Source organism: Diachasma alloeum, unplaced genomic scaffold (genome assembly GCF_001412515.2).
Source record: "Diachasma alloeum isolate Michigan unplaced genomic scaffold, Dall2.0 Dall_scaffold_00301, whole genome shotgun sequence".
NCBI lineage: Eukaryota > Metazoa > Arthropoda > Insecta > Hymenoptera > Braconidae > Diachasma > Diachasma alloeum.
The window spans coordinates 1,225,064-1,237,230 of record NW_021680440.1 but is presented as its reverse complement, the minus strand read 5'-3'; the positions used below and the strand labels follow the sequence as shown (position 1 = coordinate 1,237,230).

The 12,167-nt window shown below is 39.1% G+C and overlaps 2 protein-coding genes across 3 annotated transcripts in view; one reads left to right on the top strand and one right to left on the bottom strand.

Annotated features, from left to right (window-relative positions):
- The window catches only part of LOC107039557 (agrin), a 163,412-nt gene that overhangs the window by 26,087 nt on the left and 125,158 nt on the right, over window positions 1-12,167 (top strand). The window lies entirely within an intron of this gene.
- LOC107039558 lies at window positions 5,105-6,387 on the bottom strand. 2 transcript variants are annotated; one of them, XM_015259241.1, is made up of 2 exons: window positions 6,308-6,387; window positions 5,105-6,132 (listed from the first exon to the last, which is right to left on the bottom strand). In XM_015259241.1, exon 2 carries the CDS (start codon window positions 6,087-6,089, stop codon window positions 5,412-5,414), a length of 678 nt encoding a protein of 225 aa, XP_015114727.1. In that variant the 5' UTR covers window positions 6,090-6,132; window positions 6,308-6,387; the 3' UTR covers window positions 5,105-5,411. The 2 variants fall into 2 exon arrangements, with proteins under 2 accessions (XP_015114727.1, XP_015114726.1); XM_015259240.1 differs by having other exon boundaries at window positions 5,105-6,128; window positions 6,307-6,381.

Sequence of the window (12,167 nt, the reverse complement as noted above, 5' to 3'; positions counted from 1 at the left end):
GAGGGGGGGGGGGGCTAGGATGGATGCGGGTGAGTGAAACAACACGCTTTGGACAATTCGGTTATCATGTTGATAACGATCAAGTCCTGCGATTTGCAATTGGTCATTTGAAACGTACAATATTTATCGATTCGCAGGATAACCAAAATTATCGCTGAAAAAAATTATTGGCTCCTTTCATGCAGCATGGGTGACCATCGAGGAAACATGAATGAAAGGGCCAAAAAATAATTATTATTAGTTTCAAATGCCTCTCGATATTATAAAAATCCAAATCGACTTCTGGTGATAAAAATTTGGTACTTGAAACTAAAACTTCAAAATTAAGGGTCACAAGGGTCGAAATAAGGGTTGTAAGGGTCAGAATAAGGGTCACGAGTGTCACAAGGGTTAGGCTCACCAGGGTTTCAAATGTTTAATAAATTTTTGATAAAAGTAATAAATACATCATTCATGAAGGAAAACATTTCTCAATGTGGGCCACTAAAAACTCCTTCAATTTGGGGACACAAATGTCTCAAAAGTATGACAAAAATAAAGCTAATCTCATCGCTACTATTCCAGTTAATGAACCGTTGATGATCCAGAACCATTAATCACCCTGAGTGCTATCATTGAGAGAAGAAAATGGATCGAGTGGAGAATCAAATCCGCGAAGGATTGAACCCTCGCGGTAATGCCACACAATGTTTTTGCCCATAAGGATTCACCACCAGTCAATCTCAACACTAAACAATGCGGTTGTTCAGGAGACCACTGATGTCCATTTCCATCGTGTACAATGTTACATATGTTACACGTAACGCAAGCCAAATAGCGCTGGACCGTACACACAGAGGGAAAAGAGAGGGCGTGCAAGTGGTGGGTGGATGGGTGGGGCAGAATGAGATGGAGGGAGGAGAAAAACCACAGGTCCATAAAGACTGATTTACGTACCAGAATTTATGAAGACCGGTTGGTTTTCTGGTCAGTACTTCATCACAACTCTTTGTTCAATTTCAGCGTTTTTTACGGTCTTTCTATTTATCCAGGGAAATTCTTTGGTACCAGTCCCTCCCTGTGCTGCAACAACTGACGAAATGCTTTTTGTTATTTGTTCATGAGGTACGTTTTTGTCATTTATTCCAAAGGGATTTATATCTGTTTTTGTTTCTGTCGTTTATTTCCTCGTTTTTTCCAGGCGTTTTTTTTTATTCCTCTCTTTTCGACGAATTTGTTTTTTCAGAGGCATTAAGTGTAATTCCTGTCACAATGAAGCTGTAAAAATCCGTTGATCCCCCGGGGATTAACGAGGATTTCGAGGTGTCGGGGTGACGAAAGAAACACCTGGAGATTTTAAACGATGGGAATTAAAAAAATATTTTTTCGTTGTGTTTCGTTTCGGGAAAGTTTGCAGCTGGAGTTTATCAGGGGTGGATGATTTTTTTTTGGGTGGTTTGATTGTTTAGTCGGGGGGTTAGGTAGTCAAAAGAGTTTGCTGGAGAATGATATATTTAAGTTGTCAATTCGATATGTCATTTCAATTATTTGATGCGAGCGATTTATTTGATGGGTTCAAGTGGTATACAGCGTTTGATGACCGATGATGTTTATTCTATGATTTTTATTCCATGAAAATTGATTGAGATGATTTCACCCGTAATCTTCATGCTGTGACAATTTAATCCATTCAATTTGACCCTTACGATTTGATCCATGAGTTTCATTTTAAGAAATTGGATTGATCCATAAAGTTTGATCCACAGAATTTCACTTATGATTGACTGATTTAAGGCCTGGAAAGACTAATGTGATTGACCCATAGGATTTAACCCACGACATTTAACCCATGAAACTTAACCCATAATCTTCATCTCAATATTGGTTCCCCAGGATATGGGCAGATCAAATTTCGTCCATTCGATTTAAACCATGATCACAAAAATTGACCAATAGGATTGACTCCGAGAACTTGACCCATTCGATTTGACCCACGAAATAAGACCCATTCGACTGAAACTATTATCGTGCAATTTGATTGACCCATCCGCTTTGACCCACGACTGATTGATTTAATCCCTGAAAATTGACTTACACGATTGACCCACTAGATTTGGCCCTTGACCCACGACTTTAATCCCATATGAATCGACTCATCACGACAGCGTGATTTAACTTCAGCACGATGCAAATTTCATCGAAAAAAATTTTAAACAAATCTCTTAATTACTTGCCCTACTTCTGGAAAATGTCGTTGGATAAAGGAACTCAAAGTACTCGACAGTTGAGAACTAAAATTTTCCGTTTTGCAATGGTGTCGCCATTACCCAGTGAAGAGGCAAAAGTGGTAGCGCCCGAGCTTGGGTCAGCCCCCTAAGTGGAATGTATCAGGATTTAAGTAGTAGAGAAATACCGTGAAACTGAGGTCAGACCAGGCATCCCCCTTGTTTCACTCACTCCATTACGAGTGTAACTTACTTAACGGAAAATTGTGTTTCAGAGCTGGCGAGATTTCCACTGAAACAAAAGTAAGAATGGGAGAGAGGTTGAGTAATGGATGAGAATGGGGAATGAAACTCGGTGAAAAAACAAAGGGGTCACTGTTTCTCGTCATGGAACAAAAAATACCATATTTTCTTTTTAAATCCTCGTGATCTTTGGGGAGTTGGGGATGAGAAATTATTGCGGACTGTCTGTGTCGGTGGATTTCGTGTCGGATAGTAGATTATGCCCGCAAATTTATAGGTGACACATTATTTTTCATGATAAATTACTATTTTTTCATGCAATGTCTAAGTTTAATTATTTTTTTATATGTTGACATCAATTTTTTAGGTGAATCATTAAGAAAGAAATGCACTGCAAAAATGGGGGGATATAGATGGAAAAATATTCCTGAATGATGTTGATATTTTTTTGTCTGAAAAAACTGAGTTATTCATTTTCACATGTCAAAAATGTTAAAATTAAAGTTTTACGTTACCTATTTCCCAAATATCGACGAAACTATCAGGTATAAAGGAAAATGTCATAAAATATTTTTTATAGGTTATGAAATTCCCTACAAAAAAGATTTGTAGACAAAACCCTCTATCTTCTTTCTGAAGATCGCGGAATAAAAATATTGATAAAACTGTTTTGACTGAAAAAAGTCTTCCAATATTTAAAAAATTATTTTCTCCAGCCATGCCATGAAAAATCTCCACTAATCCGTAACGACATCAATTTCTCCCACAGGATGTGCAACACAACCCAAGAAAATCTCTTCGCATCCCTTTTTTCCAAGCACTGTATCATGAAAGCCTCATTTGCAGGTGTATTTCAAGCGTTTTTCCGCGGGCTTGTATTGCCGCTGGGCGTTGGTACCACACCGCAAAGCTGGTGTCTGGTCAGTTAGAATATATTCGAGGTGGTCAAAGGGACCGTGACAGCAAGAGAGAATGGAAAATGGTGGGGTGAATGGTACAACCCAGAGGGAGAGGGATTTTATGGAGGGAAAACCGGGATTTAACTTTCCGCCGGGAGTCCCGGAGCCTCAGTGTCGTGGTGGGGAATGAGAGGACTGGCCAGTTCAAGAGAAAAAGGGAGTGGAGGGTAGGGGCTATGGACAAAAACAGGGTGTCGAGACAGAGTGCTCAACTTGGACAAAGGAACGCCTAGACAAAAGCTTAATCTTCCGTTTTTTATTTTTTCACAATTTTTTTTTCTCAGCGATTTTTTTTCCAACGGGAGTTTAACTCTTGCCACCCATGTGCCAACACTTTTGTGCGGCGGAAAGTACGGGGGATATTTCGGGATTTATACGGCCTCAAATTGTCCGGGGGTCTGAAGGAGACTTTCCACGAGTCCGGGGGATGGCAATTGCGTCACATCATTTGACCTGAATTTAATTTTAAGCACACTGTTAGAAATTTCATGAAATTTTAGTCACAGCGTTATCTGAATTTTCGATGTTGTGAGGTTGAACCCGAGTCGAATAATTGAACCTGAAAAGTTCTACTTAAGTCTTTCCGCCTTCAGGTGTGTTGGGGTCCCTCCGAGGGTTTCTCATTAGCATTAGAATCGTCAGTAGATACAGAATCAACCTTCACTTGGTAAAATGATTCGATTTTGGCGAAAGTCGACTTTCCCCCTGAAAAACCCCAAGGTCTGATACTTTGGCCCCAGGTGAAAATTTTTTTTTTTCATTTTTTACTTTTTCCACATGCTTTTGAGAGTTTTGGATAGCCCGTCGCTTGAAACATCGGAATCAGTGTTCACCCGGTGAAAAAAATCGATTTTGGCGAAAGTCGACTTTCCCCCTGAAAAAATCCAAGATCTGACATTTTGGCCCCAGGTGAAAAAAAAATTTTTTCATTTTTTACTTTTTCCACATACTTTTGTGAGTTCTGGATAGCCCGTCGCTTAAAACATTGGAATCAGCATTTACCCGGTGAAAAAAATCGATTTTGGCGAAAGTCGACTTTCCCCCTGACAAAATCCATGATCTGACCCTTGACCGAGGTGAAAATGAAAATTTTTTTTTTCGTCTTTTCTGTCGCCTCCAAGGATTTCATTGGCGTCAGGGGGTTAATAAAAATATGTTTTTTCACTTGAAATTTCAAGAGCAACTTTCTAATAATGTACGTCCAATATACAAATTATCATCAGTGTGGTGTTTTTGTAATAATAATTTCAATGATTTATTGAGAGACATTGAAATGAACTCCATAAAAATTGAGAATTGGGACAAAATCAGGATTTTCGTTCCCTGTTCTTCACAATTTCGTAAGAGTGTCGCATGGGATAATTTTTCTTCTGGTGATTAGCACTGTATGCTGATTTTTTTCCATGCAGCTTACATCGCTGTGATGTATAGGTACAGCCGAGGGGGGACATTTTACTTTATAATGTGTTGAACAAGCCACCTTACGTATGTTAATGTGGGTTAATGCTCCCCGATATGTGAACACGCGAGTCACCTCGCTTCTTAGTTCATTGTGCTGAGGAATTTGCATACTCGGGGAAATGAGCATTACACGTCATCCATTTTGTTGTGTATTTCAAATGTTCATGTAAAGGGGTTTATTAACGTGAGATTGCAAGCGGCTTCAGCAAGCATACAAATGAAGGAACAAGAAACCGCTGACGAAAATGACTGTTTATTTTCAATTTCTTCGAGGTATCCAAGTATTCTTTACGGTTTGGTACGGACTAGACTATAGATTCAACCATTTTCAATCAGGTAAATGAATAGTTTACCCCGGTCACAGGAAAATCGCTGACATTTATTTTTCAAACCAATTTTTCAATAAATCACGTAAAAAATTTTTAATCAATATTCAAATACATTTTTCTTTCCTGTGACTCCATGGTCCGCCGATAACGCAGAACCCTAGTGTATCCTCATTGAAGTTAATAAACCGTTTAAGACGAATCATCATCAATCAAGTTTAGTCTACAATATCGAAGAGCTTCGTAAGAGTCTTCTGTGGCATGTCAATGTGCAAAACTATTGTGACTGTATCAGCAGGAGAGGATCGTGGTAGCAGCTCCACCGCTTCGTCCGCATATTCATACGTATGGCTCTCCTGCTTCAAACTCACACCGATCTTATCAAACTTCTTGCTTGCTAACTTCTCCCCAGATTTGAAGATCGCCAGCTCACCGTCAATCTGTCGATGCAAATGCGACAATCCTGGAGTATCTTTGGAGAGGTGAAGTCTTACGAAGAACTTAGCATCCATGCCGTCTCGCAAGCAAAATTTGACTCTCCAGTTTGAGTTTTTGTCGCCGGTTTGGAAGTTCGGAGAGTTGACGCAGCCTCCCTGCTGGTGGTTGAGGCGGGTATAATTTTTTATAGTCCATTCCAGATGAAGATGCTGTCTCCCAATGTCAGTGACAGCCTTCTGCCTGATGATATTGTTGAAATAGTTCCCTTCGGCAATATCATAGACGCCGACTGGACCGAGCTCAGGGACGAGCTCAGGGACGGGCTCAGGGACGGGCTCAGGGATGACTTCCATTGCAACCTCCTCTTGGCTTATCTCGATGACTTTTGATGAAGCATGCTGATGGTTCATTGACACCACAGCCAGAAGAAAAAGAGCGCGTAGGATTGATGATGACATGCTGCCAGTAACCTTGGTTGCTTATCACGATAGTTTCTCCTTCGGAAATCAAAATGGTTGGCATATGAGTGGTGATTTATGAAGAAATAGGAAATGGATTCTCCTGCTTAGACAATGGCCAGTTACATCCGGGTATTCTCGACGACTGCTTGATATTCGATACGTGGCTCAAGTTATCTTGCTGAGGATAAGTAGTAAATGGCAGTTGATGACTCACCTTCTCCGCTTGCTGAGATGACTTGGACTGCTTAGACGGTTATCTAGCGACACCGGCAGCAGGACTGGATGACTGCACTGGGCGCTCGCGATATATATCCTGATGGTCGTGCCACGTCAAGCCGTAAACACCCTCTGCTCCCACTCATCGCGGAAAACAACGAGGAATGTTCTAGATGAACTGAGCATTCCAAATCTTCTAGGGTGTCTTCCATTTCCTTGAGAGGCGTGATGCTGTGAAGTGGCAGATGTAAGGGAGTGAATCAACCCGAGAGGAGGAAGAGATTAAAATCACGAGAGAGATGTGCGCAAATTTAATTTGTCGTCTCGTGCTCGAGTGGAAACAGCTCAGTTAGCTGATACAGATCCGATGCTAGCCAAATTCTTGATTAAACTTTTGGATCGGGATTTGGTGAGATTCTGAGTGAAGTATCTGGATCCAACGCGGCAGAGTGAAGTCCGAGACTGTTCTGATCAGCCACATTCAGACGAACCGTACACTGATGGAATGATTCATTTATTCCAGGCAAGATTCGTTAACTATTAACGTAGAGTTGAATAGGACCAAATAAATATTCGTTAATAGTTAACGAATGGTTCACTTGACCGGGGAAAGTCGAGTCAAACAAGGCTTCTCAAATATGCATTTGTTAACTGTTAACGAATGAACGTTTGGTGAGACCGAAGAGATCCTTGCCTTCAACCAAATCCATTCATTAATAATAGCTAATCCTCTTTATCAGTGTATCGGCTTCAAACAAGTGCTGCATCTTATTCTAGCCTGATTTGAGTTTCCACTCGGGCATTTGTACTTGAAGCCAAAAAACTATTTGGACTTGTTTAGAAATTCAGCTAGGCTGCACAAGACGCTTTATTTGAGCGTCATTAACACTTTTATTTTGACTGTAAAATATGCCTTTTTGAAATCTAGCTCCCAGATTTGATGAAGACAAAAAACCACCAGTAAAATGTACACTTAGCAAAATATAATTTACGTTTAGGTTTTTGCTGTGTGAATGATCGCTAGAATCATAAAGTTAATATCTTAAATAAAGTAATCATAAAGTTAATATATGATCGTACCTCGATAATTAATTCAATTTTGAGTACATCTTCTACATATTAATTATTTGGCTGAATAACTTTCAAATTTTTTTCTTTAAATAAAGAGACATGCGCACGACATTCCCTTGCCGATGTCAGTCTTTATGATGAAAAATTTCAATGCCAAATTTTATTAGTTTCTTTATGGCATACGGTTTTACGTACAAAGTATCAGAGATTTTTCCACTTGATATCTCCAAAGTTCCTCGAAATCTTCACAACTTATGAAAATATGTTTTATTGTTTTAAAATTTGAGTTAATACACACTTCCCACACTTCTCTAATTGCAAACTCAACTAAACATACAAATTCACAACATCCGACTGTACAATAAATGGCAAACTCTCTTGAAATTTCTGTCTTCCCTGATAACAGGCCGGCTAACAGTCGAGAATCGCCAACTTTCTCCTCCTCCCCTGCGTCTTCTTGTTCGCAACCACTCGACAGTGCCCACTTCCTTCTCATTTCCAGCTGCAAGTAACCCAGCCCTGTGTTGGCTGTTGCCCCGGCCATTGGGATGTGTTATTAAAATAGTTACACGGCAGCATCATGCGACCTTCATACTCCGCAATTTACTGGTCAACTAATTATTTCAGGTAATCGCCCTTGTGGGGTTAATAAATGATTTACGACCTCGTCTTGGACACCGGTCAATAAACCCTATGGGGTTTGCGAGAGGGGGGGGGGTGAATAGTCCAGTGAATTATGAATACACGGATATTAAAGGCATTGGGGGCATGACCTGATTAATAATTACTAGCGATTATTTCGATATTTTTGGACGATTTTATTGGGGAAAATGTCAGGAATTAACTCGGTTGAATTAATTATTCCCAGTGAGATTGAAATGTGGAACGGGGGGTTATGATAGTTTAGCGTACTTTGAGAATATCATTTGATGATGATTTTTTTTTCATAGAACATTGGAAATTGTTCGGATTGCAAACATTTGCATGTGAATTCAATTCAACAAACTACTGAACAATGCAACTATTGAATTTAATTTATTAACTCCTACGGAGTTAGGACAGATGAATTGTTAATTTAATTAAGAAATTTGCAATATGAATTATACATTTTAGTGGAAATTCAGCGCTTCGAGAGAATTTTTCCGATGTTTTCCCCATTCTATGAATTTTTAAATCTTGAAAATTGAAATGTAGAGAATTTATTGAGTAAATCTGTCCATTTGTTGATGAAAATTCGTATGATTAGGAGAATATATTTACCTCATAAACTTTGGAATACCAAAGAAATTGCGGGAATATTAAACCTCGTCAACTTCGGAAATATCTGATAAATACGAAATTGGATCTAAATAATATAATAAATATTGATTCATGACCGACGTTTTCCATTCGAATTTAAATGAAATAATTTCCTCCGCAGTGAAGGAATAATCAAATTGCTTCCATTCAAAATCCAACAGATAATTTTCGAATTTAATTAAGAAACACTTCTCATCTTACCCTTCGGCTCGAATAACTCTCCCTCGAAGGGGAGAAGACATATCAGAGGTAAGAAATACCCCAGTGATGAGATCGGAACTCGAGATGAGATTAATCACTCGAATGCTTTCGCTAACCGGGCTAACCTCGGCAATTAAAATAATTGAACAATACTCCCCGACCCAACCGATGGTTTATCCCTCAAATGCCAGTGGAGAGATCCACATCGTTTCGCATCCGAAATTGTCGGAATATTTTTAAACATTCATGGAGTGATTAAACCACCAGATCCCGGATAATCACTTTTCATTCGTGGATTAAGCATTTATTTGAATGTGGAGTCGTCGAAATGGAGAATGCTAATTGTATATAATGGCAGAGAGGGATTTTGAGTGGGTTTTTTCAACATTATTAGTGTCATTTAACGGTCTGATGCATTCGACGTTGAAAAAACATTTAATTGGGGATAAATTTGCGCTCAAATGGTGGATTGGGAACGATGCTCGATTGATTTTCACTCCAAATATTTTTAAAAACAAGTGAAAAATTGCCTTCCTCGCAACGTAGTCAATCCATTTGTGATAATAAATTAGCAATTTTCTGCCGAATGGATTTCAATGATTCATTGAATTCAACATTACCTCAACGTTGGCAGCCCACATTGTCCCACTCGATGTGATTAATCTCGTGATTGAACTCAATTAATCATTTTTTCAGTTATCATTGAAAAACGGGCGAGGTTTAAAAAAATTGGAAATGTCGGAATTTCATATTTTCTGCCTCGATATAAAGCGAAAAGAATCTCGTGCGCAATTCGGAATTTTCAATTTATGTGGAATCCTTTTCAAAATTTTCATCTTCTGTTCTAATCTGTTAATTTGCCATCTACGAATAATCAGGTACAAGCCTCCCAATACTGAATGAATTTATATATTTCAAGAATTCATTAACAACCCTTTCCCTGGCTTTCAAACAATCGGAAAACATTCTCTACATCACGAAGAGGGGTGGACTCGTATGCGAGAAATTAGCAATGTTGCGAAGCGTTTAAAAGATAAAAGCAAACTTTTCCTATTAATAGCCGAGGGAAAACAGTGGGATAGAAGGATGGGGGGGGGGGGTTGAAAGAGGATAAGGGAGGGTATAACATGTACACCCGAGGCTCGTCGAGAACAGTGCACGCGGACTGCTATATAATACACACACACTCCAATAAAAACTCTTGCCCTCCGGTAGTACAATCATTTTCCAAAGAAAAAAGTAACAACAAAGGGAGGAAATGTAAATGCAACAAAGTATCTCCAAAATTGCTCATGCAAACTGAAAATACTGGAGTTGTAATTATTTTTTTGCGCAGTTGGACTTGATTGAAACTTTCCAAATGGAAAATTCTATTAAAAAGTTTCCGAGCATTACTTTACTCCATCATTTGTCTAGCATTATTCAATTTTAATTATTTATTCATCCATTTTTTGTAACTTTTTCTATCTATATTAATTATTTTTCAAACTATCCCAAAGCAAGAAAAATGAAAGAAGGCTCGAAAGAAGTAGAAAAAATAGAAAAGTTGAAAAAAAATATTTCGAGCACAAAAATGGTCGAAGTAAATTGAAAATTTGTAAATTTGTAATTGCGAGGGAACAATAGATTCCCCTCCGTCTCACCTCCCACATGCCATCCCGCCATAAATACCTTAACGAGCGTGAAAGTATCTCAATTTCAGACACTCGTTTGTCCAGTGCTCCCCAAAATCAATCAAACCAGAAGAACGCCAGAAACAACAGAATACATCCCCCATAACTACCCTCCGCCCACATTAAAACAGAAGATATCCTTCGCGGGATTACCGGGAGCCCTCGTAATATCCACTCGTCCCGGCCCCCTCCCACGCCCTAGTACAACAATAAAACTCCCCGGAAACTCAGCGAGAATCGATGAATCTATCGCAATCATCGACACAACACAGTCCCCCTTGCTCTCGTCATTTCCCCGAGGGAGATTATTTTTTTAATATCTGGAAACTCTCGAGCAAGTATGCCACCGTGAAAACGTTATTACTCCGTTTGTTGATACGGCAGGCTGCCAGAAAACCAAAGTAGGATTGAATTTAATTGAAAAAAACGGGAGAAAAAATCGGGGTTATTGACTCATTTGAATATCGCAGCGTGCATTCCATCTTTAACTCCATTCTTCACGGTGACATCCCGACCCTCGTGTCATCCCCCACTTCCGCCCGGCCACCTTCGGTGGAATATCGATAATATTTTTCCAGACGAATAATTTTATATCTCAAGTCCAACTTCTGGATATATTACTCGTCGCGCCATTCGTCACTACAAAACTTTTGTGGTTTCGATGAAATAAAAAGTGGAAAATGGCTCTTGTATTGTGTATAGTTTAGCTATTTTTGGTAATAAATTAGCAAAGATAACTAAACTGATTTTCAAAAAATACAAAATTTTTATCGCTATCTTAATGTTTTTTATTGAAAGAGCAGATCAGTAGATGAGAGGTTGTGATTATTTTGAAAATCGAGGGGGTGGAATTATTTATTTATTCATTTATTGGGTGTCTAACCACAATAGCACAATGTCAACTACAGGTTCGAATTGTCAAGTAGAATTATACAGTTTTGAGTTCATTAGCGAGCTCATTGCTAAGAATTCAATGGCATTACTAATTTTTTCGCTCCAGTCAGACGGGAATCCCTCAATTCACTCGAATTTTCAGGATTTTTATCAATTTTATTCAATAATTGAATTGAAAAGTAGAGTTTTTACTGTTATCTCCCTCAACTTATTGATTTTCAATCCTTAAATTGCCTAAAATTCTGTGAAACTCTCACTTGACAGAAATACCCAAAAGGTCCAGAAATTTTTGTAAAAAAAATTGAAGTGCAGGTTCTGTTTTGTTTTCCATAAAAATGTTCTCCTCCGCCAGGCAAAAAAATCGAACACGAAAAAATCAATTTCTTCATTTCTCAATTTCTTTATTTGAACAATTCAGCGGTTACATAATGCATGTTTGGTCATGCAGAAAATTCAACACTCCGTCTTCCCAAAGACAATAATAGAGATACTTATGAGAACCGGCATTAACAGGAGATCTGCCCGTCTCTCTCCCACCCAGAGAGTCTGTTTCATGTCGCGTGCATTCACCCAATCTTGAATTGCCAGGAACTACTGTTTGCACTCACTAAATATAATAAACCTTCCTTACCTCGGGATCCTCCGGGCGCTTGCGATGTGGATGCGGATGTGTGTGTGCAAGTTCTCCCGTATCCTCGGGCCACCCCCCCTCCCCCCCCCC